This window comes from Lepisma saccharinum, chromosome 3 (assembly GCF_977018435.1).
Source record: "Lepisma saccharinum chromosome 3, izLepSacc3.1, whole genome shotgun sequence".
Taxonomy (NCBI): domain Eukaryota; kingdom Metazoa; phylum Arthropoda; class Insecta; order Zygentoma; family Lepismatidae; genus Lepisma; species Lepisma saccharinum.
The window spans coordinates 31,087,292-31,106,229 of NC_139231.1; the positions used below are offsets into that span (position 1 = coordinate 31,087,292).

Genomic DNA, 18,938 nt, shown 5'->3' on the forward strand with positions numbered 1-18,938 from the left:
ACAATTTCGCGCCACTCGAATCGCTTTGTCTGCAAGACTTGATTAGCTGATAATTCAAGTTCGTTTTAGATAAGACTGATTGGAAATTGGCAGATTTCAGTTTTTCCTCAGCCTCTTATTTTTTGAACTCGCTGCTCCAGTGCACCGTATCTACAATCATTTATTTCCTTGTTCAAGTGGAAATCTTCCGATTGTGAAGTTAATTGTTTCCATTCAAAAGAAGGAAAGTAATCGAAAAGGTTGAATTTAGCATTATATCGCAGATTATCTACAATTCTAAAGCTAAAAATATCCAGATTTACCAATGGAAAAGCTGGCGTTTTATTTTCTTACGCGAACAAGGCTAAAATATTCTGATTTACCAATGGGAAAGCTGAAATTTTGCCTTTTTACGTGAACAAAGTTTCACCACACCGAAATATCCATGTTCGATTTTCGGCTTGAGCAAGGACTTTCCTTTGTGAGTACTTTGTCAATTTCACCTCAACAATAATTACCCTTATCGTCGCGATTAGTCAAAGAGTTGGTGTTTTAAGTCAACTTATGCATAGGAAGGCTAATCGGAACTGGACCTACAGTTTAAAGTGGGATCCGAATCACTATGTGCCTCCACCGGGAATCGAACCCGGTAGTCAAAAGAGAAATGGAAGCAACGTAAAATGAGATAAATGCAAAAACAAATATCTAGTTAACAAGTCTAGCATCCATCGTGCTAAAGTTCCGAACAAACTTAAAGAAACTCGGGGACCTTATCTTGCTGACAAACTTCACGAGGCTTGTGGCGATCACGTATCCACGTGGGTGTACTTACACTGACGGGACACGTGGTGGCCACATGCCTCGTCAAGTTTGTCAGGATCTTGGTATCTGGGTCTTAAGTGTGTCCGGAACTTTACAAAAATGAAAAATTCGTATCAACCACCAGTCACTACATTTTTCCTCCTCTTGGGGTGAGGGAGCGGTATAAACGAGTTGGGTCTCGCATTCTATATTTGTAATTTTCTTATTTTACGCCGCCTTCTAACACTTTTTGGCTATTCACAACGTGGAGGATGAAAGATGACGAGAAAAAAATTGATTAAGAGGCACTCCTTTGCCCTGGCCGGGACTTCCGACAGTTTTTGTTTTGAGGGTACATAATTCACATAAGCAATCTCATATATTGATTGATTACATTTTGTGTCAGTTTCTTCTCTCTTCTCTCTTCCTCTGTGGTGTGTGTGGGAGGAGGGGTGTTAGTGTGTGTGTGTGTTCGTGTGTGTATGAAAGGGAAAGTGGAGTATCTGCTGACGATTCCCTTTTTCTTATTAAATTTGATCAAACTGTATGCTCCCATTAGCAAACATTATGCACATTTTGAAAATTGCAATAGTCCAAAAGTTCACGGTTCATCTGGCTATTCCATTTTTTTACCTATGAAGTGAACTCGGAATGTGTTCTCTGGCTTCACATGTTTCGGAAATTTTAATTGTTTCTTGAAACCTCTTGCACAAAAATCACTAAATATGCGAAATGAGAATTGCGTGCCTTTGGAGATAATATAATTGGAAAAGAATTTTCTGTTACTAAAGTCTGTGTCTACCAACTGTAAATATTTGCACTTATCAGACAAATTTCCATGGAATACAATGTGGCTCTAGGAGGGTGTTGCCGTGCCCCACGTCAAAATATGATGGAGACCAATTTAACCCTGTACTCCCCTGTTCCTGAGCCTCTCCCCTTAAGCGAAGAGAGACTTAGGTTTCAACAGTTTTGAATTGAGGGCAGCAAACAGATAGTCTGAAAATGTTCATGCTACTGTCCACATATGAATTAAACTGCGCATAGATTAAGACGACACGTTTACATTAATAATTATGAGATCGTTGTGGAAGATACCTACGGGGGATTCATCCATCACTCTGTTACCTTATTTGCATTCTCGACGCTGGGAAAACATTTAAAGAAATAGTCCTAAACCTGTAGCTTGGCTAAGAAAGATCTTTCATACAGAGGAAAGAAATGATGAAACCTGAATCCCAGCTGTTTGGTTAAATTTGACACTGACAAGGCCACAGAACTCCTAGGGTTACCCAGTATATCTTTCCCCTTTGTATTGTGAAAGGCAATAAATTATATCCAGCGAGTTTTCTTCTGGAAACAATTTCCACTGTCTTGTACATTTAGATTATGCAACTGCTACGTTTTGGAGTGTTCTGAAGCCGGTCAGAACAGTGTTTCCAATCTTAAATACATATCCCTACAACAGGGTAGCAATTTACGGGAGTTCAAAGTCTCCACTCCACTGTTAGCAGTTACCCTAAAATTTACAATATTCTACTGTTAAAATTTAACAGTCTGCCTATTGGTTTACAAGTACAAATCTTAGCTGGCAACACTAGCAGGTCGAAATTTTTTCAACAGATGCAGGCAACATGTTTCTCACATATTTTTTCCACTTAGATGTGGCATTCTCAGTGGATGTAAACATCTATTGCGGGTTTCATGTTATAACAAAGCCAGGGTTCCTCAACTTTTGAAACACTCTGCACCATAAATTTGAGGCTTTGCAATTTTGCCATTGCAGTTAGAAATTATGAATTTGATCCGGTCGAAAATCGAGGACGAATCTATAATTGTTTTCTTAAAGTAATTTTAGCCCACTCTTCTGCCCACCCACATGAGCTAAATTTACATGAGGAATTTTGAGGATATCTATAGCAAAGGAAAAATCACAAACGAAGGGGAAGAAGTGAAGGAATGAGACAAAGCAAGAAGGAAAGAAGGAAAAGAGAGTGGAAGATGTAGATATGTAAAAAGACGTAAAGAGAGAATGCGAGAAAGGAAGATCGAAAATAGAAATAGAAAGTGAAAGAGAAAAATAAAGAAAAATGCAAAGGTAGAAAGAATGCAAAAACAAAGAAGAGAAATAAAAGAAAGATAGAAATACAGAGGCGGAAAGAGAGAGAAAAAAGAACAGAAACAAACAGGGTAAGAAAGATGGATAGATAGAAATAGATATAGAATGAGAGAACAGAGAGGAAGGGAAAGTTATAAAGAAAAAGGGAAAGACTAAGAATGAAAGAAAATATGGAGAAAGAGACAGAAAGAGAGAAGGGACAGAAGAAAGAATGAGAAAGAGAATCATATCAGCCGTGACCACCGAAGCAGTGTTCACCTGAAAATATTTTGTCTGACCTTGACCCTACCCGAGTGGAATTATCTTGCCATGCCACTATCCTTTAAGCACTCTTACATTGCATACAAACACTTCTATTCAACTCTATTTAAGCATCATTTTAGCTCTTTTCCACAAATGTAGTTTGGTAACACTGCTGTTGGTAAGGATATTCTCGTGAATGATTAGCAACATCGGTACAGTGCTGCGTGAATCTTTCAAAACGTGACAAACTCCAGCAGTGTTTAACTTTTGTAGGCTTCCTGTTAATTTGTGAAACACAGAACACCTTAAGTTAACAAACAGCTCAAGTAAGTGAGTTATTGGTGCAAAATAACAGAGGAGATCTAAGAATAGATATGATCTATTGCTCAGCACAGCACAGAAGGTAGGGTAACGAAGTTAGGAATAGAAAACCAGGATAATGTACAATGGCAAAATAAATTAAAATTAATTAACTTACCTTTTTAGGAGATCATCTACAGCAATTTTCTTCGTTCAACCTATTGAAAAACAAAGATTTCGGAATTAAGATATGTAGGGTAAGAAAAAAGTCTGACAATCACAATGACGTAAAAAACGAAAAATGAAAATAATCTAAGAAAAATATTTTGATGAAAGAAATACACTTTAGAAATATTTCTGATGTAGCATTGAATGCTCTTTTATGTTTCCATTTGTGAACATTATTTAAAGAAAACATTGGGTACATGATGTAAAACACTATCCTTGTTATTTTATTTAAGAAATATACATTTAAAATAACTTTTAAAAAAATTACAGTATAAATTATGAATGCTTGCAAGAAACTTATAATTCAGCTTGTATTTGGAACCAAAAGACCCTCCTGAGTGGTATATATCTGAACCTCACCTGCGGGTTCCTAAAAAAGAAATTCTCAATTTTCTGTTGTACTTATATTTTAAATGACTTTTCTTAAGACACAATCATGATGATGTGTGGTATTCACAAAACACCCGCACATTAACAGTCGGGTCACAACCACTAAAGAAACCGTACCCCGAAATAAAATTGTAGATACGCCACTGCCTGGCATCAAAGCAGACCTAATAACAGATAGATTTCTTAGAAACAATTTATGATCCTTCTTACCTGTCAACGAAACACACGCCTTTTAAAACACCCTCCAATGTCAGATCAACGTGAATAATCCTTTTCGAAACAGTCTGATGAAGACAAATCTTCTCGTGACCAGATCTCCGCGTGGCAACCTTGCCAGAGAGCGGAATGGCTTTATGCGTGCAAGACAACCAGCTTCAGCGGCTCCTTTAAAGGCTGAAGAATTCCTTTGATAAAAATCAGCACCGAAAGATGTCATCGAGTGCTTTCAATTAGGCAAAGGCAAGTCCACTCTCACGACAAACCTGGCTAAAGTACTGATGTAAGATATGGGAATAGTTGCCAGACAGTGAAGCGACAGAGAGTACATATAAAACGATAATTGTTTCCTCCAGGGTTGTTAAAGGTCCAGCAACCCATACATTCTAATGGGTTCTATTGGGTTCCGCTGCAGGACCGGAATCTTTTTTTCTCGCACAATTTAAATTCGGTATAAGTTGTGTATTGTTTCATTGAAAAAAGGTTCCTGGACCGAATTAAAATTCCTCCGGAAAAAAGTTCCTTGGACCGAATTTAAAATGATACTGAAAAAAGATCCTGGACCGAATTGAAATTCTTTAAATATGAAAAGGTTCTACACTGCCTAGAACTCATGTACGTGTGGTGATTTTCTCTCCCAGTCCGGGATTGAATTTATTTACAATTCCTGGACCAGGGTTGACCTTCTAAAAATGTCCGCGAGTATGTTTTACATTGGAATGTCACACTGCGGTTGTAGAAACCGTAGCGAAGGAACGTGAGGCTGCAGCTATAACAACAGCGACGGGCAGTGCTGCTACATCAAGGGAAATTATACTTTATGCAAGGACATTCGGACATTCATTGCCAATCTTTCCCGGTGCAGACGCCACCTCTGTCTTGTCTCTAAACAATTTCGTTCGTCACTTGGTTGCCCTAAGATTTTCATTGGAGCGCGATGGGATGGCTATTCAAGCGTTCTTTTCAACGAAGGCAACAAGCAAGCGACCGAAAACAAGTCTCTGCGCAAGTAGTGACTCGTGAGCGCGAGAGAATGGGGCTGCATGGAGAGGGGTAACGTGACTGCAGCGTTTGCGTTTCGCCCATTTCTACCTTGTACCTTAGTTTCTCGAGACAGCCAGCACCTGGATTAGTATTTCATGCTCACAAGTGGATAATTGTTTTTCGACAGGTCCGTAATAAGAAGCAGGGATGTTCGAGGTCCAAGAACTCATATGATTCTTCAATAGGACCAGAAGCTTTTTACGTATTGTTTCATTTCAATATGGAACTTGGACCCTATTTAAACTCATTAGGAAAAAAAGGTTCCTGGACCGTATTTAAATTGATCCTGGAAAGAAGGTTCCTGGACCGAATTTCAATAGACTCGGAAAAAGGTTCCTGAACCGTATTTGAATTTTTCCTGAATAAAGTTACTGGACCGTACTTAAATTCATTCAGAAAAAAGGTTCCTGGACCGAATACTTCACAGATAAAAAGGTTCTTTACGTTCCAGAACCCATTTAGGCTTGCTGATTTTCTCTCCTGGACCGGAATTGAATTTATTTAAAATTCTTGGACCTTTAACAACCCTGGTTTCCTCGAAAGAAATTTGGAGAGAACCCAAAGGGGTGAGGGGCGGTGGGGGGATCACCCACACGCGCGAAATCCTCATTGATCTAAGACCATCAAGAAAAATCTCCAATATATTAATATATTATTTTCAGGATACCCCTTTTGTTTCCCCATCATAACCGGCTTTCCTGGGCAGTCAGATCACTGTTCAGCTATAAATTACACAGATGCTTTCGGAACAATTTGTTTGGAGTTTTCTTGAATTCTCCTGTTTTCTTCGGTCTGCCTTATTTTTCATCATCACCATCACTGACGGTAATCTTGTACATATTCAACATTTGTGCAACGTTCCCATGCCAGCTTCCTTTGCTTCTTGTACTCTCTTTCTCCCGTATCTCAGGAAGTACCGCAGTAATTCTAAAAACCTGGGATTGCTAGGAAGTAACAACTTGTTCTTACCCCGCACTCTAGCTGGCCGGTAGCGAGCTACGTAACAGATATAAAGACATTCAGGATGTGTCGAATATTGAAGTAGTCTCTATTTTGTCACCCAAACAGAAAGATGTTTAATACAAATACATTATTTTGAGATTTGAACACTAAACAGTGAATGTAACTTAACAGATACGTATTTCACCATCGCTTTTTGTTAATTTTGAAATATCGTGAAGAAATGCAGAAAGTATGTTTGTTTAAATAGCCATGAATTAGTTTCTGGTGTACAAACGTTTGTTTAAATTTGCCACAAGCCAGAGATAGTTTACCAAAACTAAATTATTTTAGTAATTGTGCACATTTGCTTACAGTTATCAAACATGTTGATAAAAAGATAGTAAAGGCTACTATTTTCTTTTGTTTATGGTTGCCGAAAATAAAGAAGAAAGAGAGAAACAGTGCAAGAAGAGAGAGAGACAGAGAGAGAGGGAGAGAACGCAAAAGAGAAACAGGGAGAAAAGAGGGAGAAGAAATATAGAAATGGAGCAAGAATGGAGAGAAGAAAGAAACAGCAAAAGTGGCAGAGAGAGAGAGAGAGAGAAGAGATACAAATAGAGAATGAAGATATATAAAGAGAAAGAAGAGAGATATAAAGGAATAGGGAAACGCATTAAGAAAGAGAAAGCGTGTAAGAAATGTAAGGATGGAAAAATAATCTTGGTTGGCAAGCTTACTCGCTGCACTCAAAGCCAGCTCCTTGCGGCATAACGGCATATGCTTGCTTTGCCTACTCACGTATTAAGTCATTACTCATCCACAAAACGAAACTGTGCCCTCTGGAGCGAATAAACGCCACGGAGTATCTCCCGATCTACATTGTTCGCGCTTGAAAAAAAAAAAAAAAAAAACGCGCATTGTTTACCGCCAGCAACGTCACAAATTACACGCGTTACGCGGACATCTGGGCTAGGTGTGAAACGCAACCAGTTTCAGTGCTCACTGGTTCACACTGCGAAGCGTCGTGTGCAGTGAGGTGCGTTTACGCACAAAGAACAACGATGTGCATGTGCGTGCGGACGACTTTGTATCATGGGAGGAAAGGCATGCTTCGAAGCCTGGAAGTCAGAGGCGTAGCCACCAGATGTTGGGGAATCGCGAGGGTGAAATAGTCTTAGAGCAGTGGTTCCCAAAGTGTGCCCCGCGGCGCCCTGGAGTGCCGAGGCTGGCCTACAGGGGCGCCGCGAAGTGCTTTAATATTTCCACTGAAATGATATGATTCTTCCAAATACGTGCTTATTTAGAGCATTTGAAACGTAAAATGTTCCTGAATTTGAAATAGTTTGTGTTTATTTTTACCACACTAACTGAACGTTGCAAGTGTCAGACAGACCTACAGTCTGACTTGTGGGCCGCGAAAAAAAATGAAACACTAAAGGCATCGTGAAACAAAAAAAGGAAAGAGACAGTATGGGTCAGAAATGAAACTGAGCGAAAAGTGATGGAAAAGCGTAGAGAAAAATGAGGAAGAAATTAGTAGAAAATAAAGAGATGGAGAGAAGAAAGAAACAGAGCAAAAAAGACGGAAAGAGGAGAAGAGAGAGAAAGAGAGAGAGAAAGGAAAGAGAGAAAAAGCAAGAAGAGAGAAGCAGAGCAAGAATGTAGGGACAGAAGAAAGAAAGAAAAATGAAGATATACAGAGAACAGTGCGAGAAGAGAGAGAGGAGATAAACGAAGCAAGAAGGGATAGGGATTTGAACCCGGGAGGGAACTTCGGTGATGAGATCGAAAAAGAGAGAGAAGAAAGCGAGATTGAAATAAGGAGAGAAACAGGAAGAAAATATATGAAAGACGGGGAAGAGAAATAAAAAGAAATACAGAAACGGATCGAAGAGAGAAAGATTTTAAGAAAGTGAAGAATTTTAGTACCATGATAGAAGGAGAAACGAACGAAATGTTTTGGAGACTATTGCCGAATGCAGTAATGGAGTCAGAAAGAAAATTGAGTGTTAAGACAGAAGGTATTTTGTGCGTATCGTGTTTAATACCCGCCTAAATTCTAAATACCAAATAAAAATGCATATATGAGATAATAAAGCATCTATTTTACAACCGATTCTTATCTAGCGGTAAGGTGTTCTTCAAGCCATGGCCTGCTAAGGGGGTCTTTATTGGATGGCGTGTAGTCTGTGCAGAATCCCATCGCCGCTGTGATCCCATCGCTGGGTTACGAGATCGGAGTCCTCTGCTACTGATCCACAAAAGCGGCTAACAACTATAGCAACTTGGAGATGCTAACAGCACCAAACCTGACTTGACTAACCATCTAATCTACTCCCATATGCATCAGAAAGAAGAAATAAACATGTGAATAAGTTAGGCAGGTTAGATGTAGTACTGTTGGCGTAGCTTGCAAATACGACAATAAATACGTGACGTCATAACAGTCACTGTGACAGTACTGCATCTCCTAGGGTTAGGTAATTGTGCTTTCAAAGAGGCATGAACGTGACATGGGAGTCCGGAGCGGGGGCAAGGACGGCCGTGCTCCCTCCTAGAAAATGACATAAAACTTCACAAACAGTATTTTGCGTTAGTTATTATAAGGAATTTATGGTACATATTGTCGAAAAATATGATAACTTCAAACTGAAGCAGTGTTTTGGGGAAAGGTCTTGCATGCTGACCTCCTGGAGAAAATTCTACGCGCGTCCATGCCTTATCGTTGCGATCAACCTAGGTCAAAAACAATGCACACTCAACGGCAATAAAAATGAGACATCTAATACTGAAATACTCGCTTCTCTGCTAGGCGTTATGTGTGTTGCCTAACTCAACGGCGATAAGTGAATTTTAATAGGAAATTTTCAATGACAACTTCTACCACGGCTGTATATTTAGGCAACGCATAAAACGCCTTGCAGAGAACCGAGCATTTCAGGATCTAGGTGTCGCATTTTTATTGAAAGTGACTGTACATGAACAAAAAATACACACAACACGGTTGTAGAACTACGCCACACACTAAACACTTATATACACAACGCCCTTGAATTGCCAAAAGTGACGTGCCCCTTCCTCCTACGATGACAGGACGTGATAGCATTCTCAGTAGGTTACTGTTTGTCCTCGCCTAGATCTTTGCTTACTATGTACACAATGTTGCCAGGCTTTCCGCGGTGGCCAAGTCATGATCGTAAAATTCCCTCCTCTGCCTTCAGACAGAGGGCACTCCATGCATTATTCATGCGGCTGTAGATCGTCTATTGTTTCCACTGAACACGTGGATCTGCTGTCAATTGATGCCGCGTTTTTATGACATTAGTCACGCTCGATCATGGACGCAAGAGAATTTCACTTGGTAGGCTTCACTCTCAGCTGGCGTGCTAACAAAAATCGCCTGTCATAACAGAATTGAAACACTTCCATGAATAAAAACAGTGTTGTCAGAAACGTTTACAAAATCCCCAAAGCAAGTGCATTGATTGATATGCCTTGTCAAAGGCAGAAAGAAGAGATGGAACATAAACTTGAACAGAAAGACAGAATAGTATTTGTGTTATTCTTATTTTTGCGTTGCTTTTCTACATCTGTAGCCTATTGAAACGATGAGGATGAATGACGATAAACTTGATGAAGTCAGGGAAATCCTGGAAAAGTCAGGGAAAGATCATGGAAGAGGCAGGGAATTTTGTTCAAACGTGCAGGAACCTCCAAACGTCAGGGAAATCAGATTCTTGCTCGGAAATTTAAAACACTGGTTTCGTGTGTAAAGATTTTCTTTACGTCATTCATTTTCAACATTGTTGAATTGTTGATTTTTTTGGGCTAACATGCAAAATTTAAGATATGCAGTTACTCACAATGTTGTTCGTACAAATGAAGTGTGAGAAGTAAACGAAGTAAACATTACAATAAGCCTTAGTACTTTAGATATTCTCCCTACATATAATTATAACACACATGGTGATTTATTTACAACCGTCTGTTTCCCCATAAACTTTATTAATAACGTAAAACATTCAATTTACTGTAAGCAAGCTACTTTTATGTCACATTTCTTTCAGTTCGTACACTTCAATGAAAACAGAAAAAGAAACATAAAGATGTTACAAAATGAGACAGTTTAATAGCCAGATGCATAACCCTTGGCCTTCATAACTGCTTGGCATCTACTGTGCCTAGAAGCGACCAAGGTCTTGCAGTTGTCTGGCTGATTCCCTCTCACTCTAAAGCGACTGCTCTCTTAAGATGTTCTTTTGATTTGCACTCATGTTTATGGACAGGTTTCTTCAAAAATGTCCATAAATGCTCAATCGGATTCAGATCTGAACTTTGAACTAGTGTTTTCAACTACTTTGGTACATTCAAAAATCAAAATCACCCAGTCCCTGTTGAGTTGAGCAGCATGTTTCCTCTCGTTATCCTGCTGGAATATGAACACACGTGGCAACCCCATTTGCTCGGCACCTTGTTTCACATAATTCTTCAGGATATTATTATAGACATGCTTCTCCATGATTTCACCAATGATTTGCACTTTCCCAATTCCTTTAGTCGACATGCAGGCCCAGATCATAATAGATCTGCGTATTTGCCTTCCTCCACACCCACTGATTGATTAACTTGGTGTTTTAAGTTCACTTTATGCACAGATAGGCTAATCGGGACTGGACCTACAGTTTAAAGTGGGATCCACCGGGCATCGAACCCGAGACTCCCTTGATTACAAGGCGACGACGCTATCACTACGCCATCAGGGAAGCCCCTCCCTCCGCACCCTGGTCACACCATCTGATCCGTGCATGTTTATTTTGGTTTAATTGGACAAGATCACGTTGTCCCAAAACTCCTGATCCTTATGTAAATGCTCTTTAGCAAATCCGACTCTGTCGATACGTTTGCCCTGTACGAACAACATTGTGAGTAACTGTATATCATTACAGGGTAATCTGGAAAGTTATTCAAAATTACCTGAAAAATTCATGGAATTCGGTTTAGGGAACCCTAAAAGGAACACACTTGTTCTGTTCGGGATTCAAACCCGGAAACTTCAGTGACGCGATGGTAACTCTCAGTCGACTCTCAACGAGTGGCACAACCGAAGCAACCCAACGGAATAATTAACCTCTTACACATACGTATGAGTGAAAATCGAACATTTTCATTTCATTTCAGAATGAAACGTAATTCCAGGCACAGTAAATCAAAATTCCTTTTAAAATGTACTTACACTTAAATACGGTGGATTTCGGCCCCTGGTATACCTTCAGCCTGCAAAAGACAAATCATTGCTCGCTGTTCTTTCGTGCAAATAGTGGCGCAGACATAATTACTCTGCAACAACGGGGGAAAAAAATGAGCGACGATGGTCAAATATGCGCTTTGGCAACGACTAATACGCACTCTATCAGCATACATGCGCAGAAAGCAATGCGGCCAGCATAAATATTATACAGTAAGATAAATTATTGACTGACTTCCGTATACGTATTTGCTATGGTGAACTTTCACAGCGTGTGGAGGACATTGATTTCAACAATTTTTCCTGATGACGTTTAACTCGTTTCGGTCCTAAGAGTCTTCGAAGGTCGGCAATTTTGTATGCTATATGTATGGAACCAGACGTTTATAATTTCGGTTTCAATCTCGTCCTAAATTTTTGGTAAAAATGTTCTAGCAACTCTTGTACTATGAAGTGGATACTTCTGTAGCGACAGCCACCTAAAGCCGCTGACTTTTGCTGCCACCTAACGGGGGGAGAAGGAACCGCCTTACCAGACGCAAGGGATTTGACCCCTGGAACCAGGGGTGAAAGACTGGGGAAAAAAAGAGCCAGAGAGAGAGATTTCAGCCATCTCCAGGACAATGACGGGAGCGGTCTCTTGCAGTATTACTTAGTGTTTGTAGTGTTCATCTAGCTGTAGTGTTCATTTAGAATAAACAACCAGGTAAGCCAACACCCTTTAATTTGGTGATTATTCCCCAAACTACAAATCGTGATTACCCCCCTTTGTGTACCATACCAGCCGGATCGAACAAGTTCACGCTAGACGACGCGCCCAACCCCCTTTGTTCTGGACGCACCAACTACACCGCGATGACAGAGGAACTTCAAGCGCAGCTCGACCAACTCAGGCGGGAAAACGAGCAACTCAGACAGCAAGCACTTCAACCGAGGACTCCAGCACCGCACGCAGTACAATCGCAACAGGACTCCGTACATCGAGTGAGTGTGAAGCTCCCCCCATTCTGGCCCGAGGACATGGAATTGTGGTTCTCCCAAGTGGAGGCCCAGTTCACCATCGCCCACATCACCCGGGAGGAGACGAAGTTCGCATACGTCGTGGGACAGTTAGAAGGTCGGTACGCGTTCGAAGTGAGAGACATTATACGTACACCACCGGCAACCGACCCTTACACCCGGCTGCGGACGGAACTCACGCGAAGATTTTCCCTGTCTGAAAATCAGCGATTGCGGCAGATCCTGATGGAAGAAGAAATGGGCAGTCGCAAACCGTCCCAGTTCCTACGTCACCTCCAGTCACTCGCAGGCACCACTCCCATGCGTGACGACTTGCTGCGCACGTTGTGGCTCCAACGCCTGCCCGCTCAAGTTCAAGCGATTCTGCAGGTGCAGTCTTCGGAACTTCCGCTGGACCAACTTGCCACGCTCGCGGACCGCATCGTGGAGGTGAGCCCCCCCATGCTCACCCCCGCGACAAGCAACATCGCCGCACAGTTCGTCTCGCCCAACCCGCCGGCTATCTGCGCGACCGCGACGCCACTCGCGCCCGCCTCCGACACGGTTCGGCTTCTCCAACGCGTCGAGGAGCTAACTCGTCAAGTCGCGTCCCTGCAAAGCGACTTTCGCGCCTTCCGCGGTCGCTCGCAATCGCGTGACCGTACCAGCCCGCGCCGCTACGGCCGCAGATCGCCGTCAAGAGGAAGAGATGAGGGAATATGCTGGTATCACCACCGCTTCGGCGACCAGGCTCAGAGGTGCAACGACCCATGCACGTACGCGCCCGCGACAACAAACACCAACGGCAGCCGCTAGTCGCGGCAAACGGCTGCCGTCCTGGTGGAAGCCGCCTGTACGTGACCGACCGCTATAGCCGCCACCGCTTCCTCGTCGACACAGGGTCGGATATTTGTTGTTTCCCGAGACGTTTGCTCCCGGACCGACGCCATCCGACCGACTACGTGCTCAGTGCCGCAAACGACTCGACGATCAAGACGTACGGAATTCTGCCCCTCTGCCTCAAACTCGGCCTGCGTCGCGAGTTTTCATGGCGTTTCGTCGTCGCGGACGTTTCCGTGCCCATCATCGGATCGGACTTCCTGGACCACTTTGAGCTGCTGCCGGATTGTCGCAACAAGCGCCTGCTCGACGGACGAACGGGACTCTCGGCTCCCTGCCAGCCAACGAATACTATGCAACCCAGCATCAAGGCCTTGTCGAACGATTCTTCATACAGCGACGTCCTAGCCGATTTCCCGACGCTCACGCGTCCCGCCGGCACGCCGCGAGAAGTTCGTCACTCCACGGTCCACTACATCCGGACGACCCCGGGCCCCCCCGTGTCCAGCCGACCTCGCCGCCTAGCTCCAGATCGCCTACAAATAGCCAAGGCCGAATTCGACTCCATGTTGCGCGAAGGCACCGCACGTCGCTCCGACAGCCCCTGGTCTTCGCCGCTGCACATGGTACCCAAGAAAACGGAGGGCTGGAGACCGTGCGGGGACTACCGTGGCCTCAATGCCCGGACGATTCCGGACAGCTATCCAGTGAGGCACATCCACGATTTCAGCAACCACCTCCACGGATGCACCGTCTTCTCGGTCATCGACTTGGTCAAGGCGTACACACAAATTCCTGTCAACCCAGACGACATCCCGAAGACAGCGATCACCACGCCATTCGGGTTGTTCGAGTTCCCATACATGACCTTCGGACTACGCAACGCCGGGCAGACGTTCCAGCGTTTCATCGACGAAGTGCTCTCAGGACTGGATTTCTGCTTTCCATTCATCGACGATATACTCGTCTCATCACGCAACCACGAGGAACACCGCGAACACCTACGCGCCCTCTTCGGACGTCTCTCGGACCACGGCATCCTGATTAACACCCAGAAGTGTGTGATTGGGACCCCCTCCGTCACGTTCCTTGGGTACGAAGTCTCCGCTGCCGGTACACGACCGCTTCCCGACCGCATCGCAGACCTACAGGACTTCAAACGACCAGCCACGGCTCGCGGCGTGCGTCGCTTCCTCGGCATGATCAACTTCTACCGTCGTTTCCTGCCATCTTCTGCCGAACACCAAGCTCCTCTGCATGCTGCCGTCACCCCCCTCCGAGGATCCCAGCCATTCCCATGGACGCCGGACCTGGAACAAGCTTTCGAGGCCTGCAAGACCAGCCTTGCCAACGCCACGCTCCTGGCCCATCCGCATCCCGAAGCCCCGCTGGGACTTTTCACCGATGCCTCCGCCACCTCCGTCGGTGCATGCCTGCAACAGTTCGCCAACGGCTTGTGGCAACCCCTCGCCTTTTTCTCCCGGAAACTCACCACCAAGCAGACCGAGTGGCCACCGTACTACCGCGAACTTCTCGCAGTCTACGCAGCCGTTCAGCACTTTCGTCACATCCTGGAAGCGCAACACTGCACCATATACGTGGATCACAAGCCCATCACCTACGCCTTCCAGCAGCGGCGTGACAAACTACCTCCAGTGCAACTCAACCAACTTTCCTTCATCGCTCAGTTCACCACGGACATCCGCTACATTGAAGGCACCTCTAACGTGGTGGCGGACGCGCTATCGCGGGTGGACGCAGTTCGCGGGAACACCCCCTCCCCCGATCTGCGCTCCCTCGCCTCCGCCCAAGAAGAGGACGATGAGCTCCGTGAGCTCCTGAACGGCGATTGCGATCTCCACCTCCAGCTCATGGACATACCTGGCACCGAAGTCAAGCTCTTCTGCGACACCTCCACCGCGAAACCCCGGCCGTATGTACCCGCCGCGCACCGCCGCCGCATTTTTGATGCCTTGCACGGCCTCAGTCATCCCGGTACCCGAGCGTCCGCGCGCCTAATCGCGTCGCGTTTCGTCTGGCCCAGAGTCCAGCAAGACTGTCGCGCTTGGGCTCGATCGTGCCAAGACTGCCAGCGCACCAAAGTTTCCCGACACGTGCACGCACCATTGGGCAATTTCGTTCCTCCGTCTGCAAGGTTTCAGCACGTGCACATCGATCTGATCGGGCCTCTCCCATCAGCGGGACCCTATAAGTACTGCCTGACAGCCGTGGACCGTTTCACCCGTTGGCCCGAAGCCTACCCCTTGGAACGCATCACCGCGGCGGACGTCGCGACGGCCTTCACATCGTGTTGGATCTCGCGATTCGGTTCCCCCGCCCGCATCACAACAGATCAAGGGCGGCAATTTGAATCAGAACTCTTCCGCGAACTAGGACGGACCATCGGCTCCGAGCGCCATCGCACCACCAGCTACCACCCATGCGCCAACGGCATGGTCGAGCGCTTTCACCGCCACCTCAAGGCAGCACTCATGTGCCACCCTGGCTCCACCTGGATAGAAGCCCTGCCCCTCGTGCTCCTTGGGATTCGCGCAGCCATCAAAGATGACCTCGCAGCATCGCCTGCCGAACTGGTGTACGGCGAACCTCTCCGACTCCCAGGAGAGCTCATCGTGCCACCAACAGCCACCCGGATGGAAGACCCTTCCGACCTGGTTTCCAGACTTCGGCAACACATGGCTCGCCTGCGACCACAATCCGGTTCCCGTCACAATCAACCCAGCACCTTCGTCTTCAAGGACCTGTCAACCTGCACCCACGTCTTTCTCCGTGACGACTCCGTACGAGGCAGCCTCCAACCACCGTATTCCGGACCACACCAAGTTATAAGCAAAAACGACAAGACCTTCACCCTGCGTCTCAACGGTCGTGAGACCCGCGTCAGCATTGACCGGGTCAAACCAGCCTACACCTGGACGGAGGACGTCCCACCAACCAAGGGTTCCTCAGAGACACCAACACAGCACCCCACCAACCAACCACCATCGGCGCAACGGCAAGAGAGTCCGTCACCAAAAGGTGACTACGTCACCCGTTCTGGTCGACACGTAACATTTCGCCTCCCACACAAGGTGTAACCCTTTTTCTCCGTGGGGGGCTGGTGTAGCGACAGCCACCTAAAGCCGCTGACTTTTGCTGCCACCTAACGGGGGGAGAAGGAACCGCCTTACCAGACGCAAGGGATTTGACCCCTGGAACCAGGGGTGAAAGACTGGGGAAAAAAAGAGCCAGAGAGAGAGATTTCAGCCATCTCCAGGACAATGACGGGAGCGGTCTCTTGCAGTATTACTTAGTGTTTGTAGTGTTCATCTAGCTGTAGTGTTCATTTAGAATAAACAACCAGGTAAGCCAACACCCTTTAATTTGGTGATTATTCCCCAAACTTCCATTTGTATTCATCATTTCTAAGTCATTCTGTGATTGGCAGAATCGTTATCAGTTGCAAAAGGACCTTCATAGTTTGGAAAGAAGAGTTATGTGTAGCATGTAGGCTTCTCCTCAGTCATGACAATAAGAGGGACCCCACGGTGCAGAGGGGGATAAAGGAGACCCCTTGATTGGTTGGTTTCGTACCGCAGATATTAAGTAACCCTTCTTTCATAATGTAAAAAGCATTCAAAATTCCCATCTTTCAAACTTCATTTGAAAATTAATATTATACATTACTGATACTGTAATCGAAGAAACTATTCATAAATGGATTCCTAATTGTTCATTGAGTGCCAAACAAGCATTTTTGATCAACAAGAAATTTAACGATTCTAACAATGAGCACAATATTTTTCAAGATGATCTGCGTAACTGGTTTGTAAATGTGGATGCACTTAGCAAACAGTGGCAAAATTCATTGCCGTTTCACTACACCTTACGAACAATTGTAAAGTACAGGTTTATTAGGCACATTTATAATTCCTCTCAGGAATAAATACAGATAATAATGAATGATTAATTATGAAAAGATATGTTCATAAATATAAATATTTTTTAAGTGTCTGCGGACAAATTACTAGACTGGTAACGTGTTTCCTGATATCTCACTAAAATGTAATCTGTAGAATGTAAAGGAAGTACTTACTATTCTATAGTTGCTCGACATTACTGTAAAATATTATATTATACATTCTAGATAACGGAAATGATTCGTGTGTCTTGTCACATGTACATGCGATTAATTTCAAACCAATATTTCGTTAACATTTGAAAACAATTTAGATCCGAAGTTAACGACAAATCTCCGAATTCAATTTCGGTGCTTCTGGAAAAGATTAAACTCGAGAAGGTTAACAATTTTTTTCATCTTTGTAGTTTAAAAATCACACATTGTTAATGCAATCCTGCACGATATACCATTACATGCCATTAGCTTAATTTGTTTTTGTACAGGACAAAAAACCCTATGAAGGAAAGTAGAAGAAAAGAAAGAAAATAATTTCTGAAGCCACGGCACATCACTTAAAATTTTCATCCAAGGCGTATCTTCTGAAATACAACCTTGTTAACTTTTTCTTACATGCAGAATATGGGACATAAATTTGTCAACAAGACAACGTAACCATTGTGAACACTGTGCACATAATCAACAGACCAAATATGAAGACTTGTCTTGTCATTTCCAAGTGCCTATTGTTCGAAATATGCCCATTCTTCAAATCCCAATTTGGTTCTTAACTCTCTTACTAGACATTTTACCCGTTATATGGCCAGTGCGATTCATTTTGTATGCATTTTGAGAAGTGTTATTTACAGGCAACGACATTCCCAGGACATGGTATATGTTTGTGACAAAATGTAACGTCATTCAAAACAGTTGAAGAAAGCGAAGACATTGACACAAGGTAATAACACATAAATTCCTCTCTGAAATACAGAGAAAATGGGATTTTTTTGTTGAAATTCTAATCGTAGATGTCTTGCACAAAACACAAAAGTTAACGTGTAGAAGAATCTAGCTTCCAAATCTCCTACAGATGCCATCGAATTCAGTCTAAAGAGACCTTTGGCTATGTAGTACAAGTTTCATGCGCTTAAAGTTGCTCAACATATCCACCTGGCGATAAAATCTATGCAAACGTTTCCCAAGTCATCCTCGTGTTGAGCTATTGTTTGTAAATTTTGCTGAAGAGCTGGGCGGTGGCGATAAAAACCTATTTTACACACCTTCAATGTCCTTCCGCTGTTCTGAACGTCAGGCGAAAGCATAAAAATCGGTTTATTACTATAACCACACAAGGGTTAAGAAAGCAACGTCAAGAATATAACTTCAAGTTAATGAAAAAAACGGTGCAGTAAGCTGGTTTTAAAGGTTTTAAAATCTGGATGGATACTGACATCTTGAAGCCAGAGTTAAAATAGTGCTGCAGTGTGGGTAAGTCCTGGCAATACCTGACTGTAATTCCGATTTCACCTGTCAATCTAGAGCTAATAAATGTTCGGTAACACAGCTTGCAACTTGAAATTAAGCGTTATGCCAGGCAGTATGTTATCTCTTGCCACAATATATCACGAAACAGGATAGTGTTGACTTTTACAGATGGAATTGTCAGGAGTAATGAAACTGTGGCCTAACATGAT

The 18,938-nt window shown here is 43.9% G+C and overlaps 1 protein-coding gene across 1 annotated transcript; it reads left to right on the plus strand.

Moving 5' to 3' along the window:
* Positions 1–12,362: 12,362 nt before the first annotated feature.
* Positions 12,363–13,322, plus strand: LOC145985507 (uncharacterized). The gene has a single exon (XM_083119578.1). It carries the CDS (start codon positions 12,363–12,365, stop codon positions 13,320–13,322), a length of 960 nt encoding a protein of 319 aa, XP_082975704.1.
* The last annotated feature ends 5,616 nt before the right edge of the window (positions 13,323–18,938 follow it).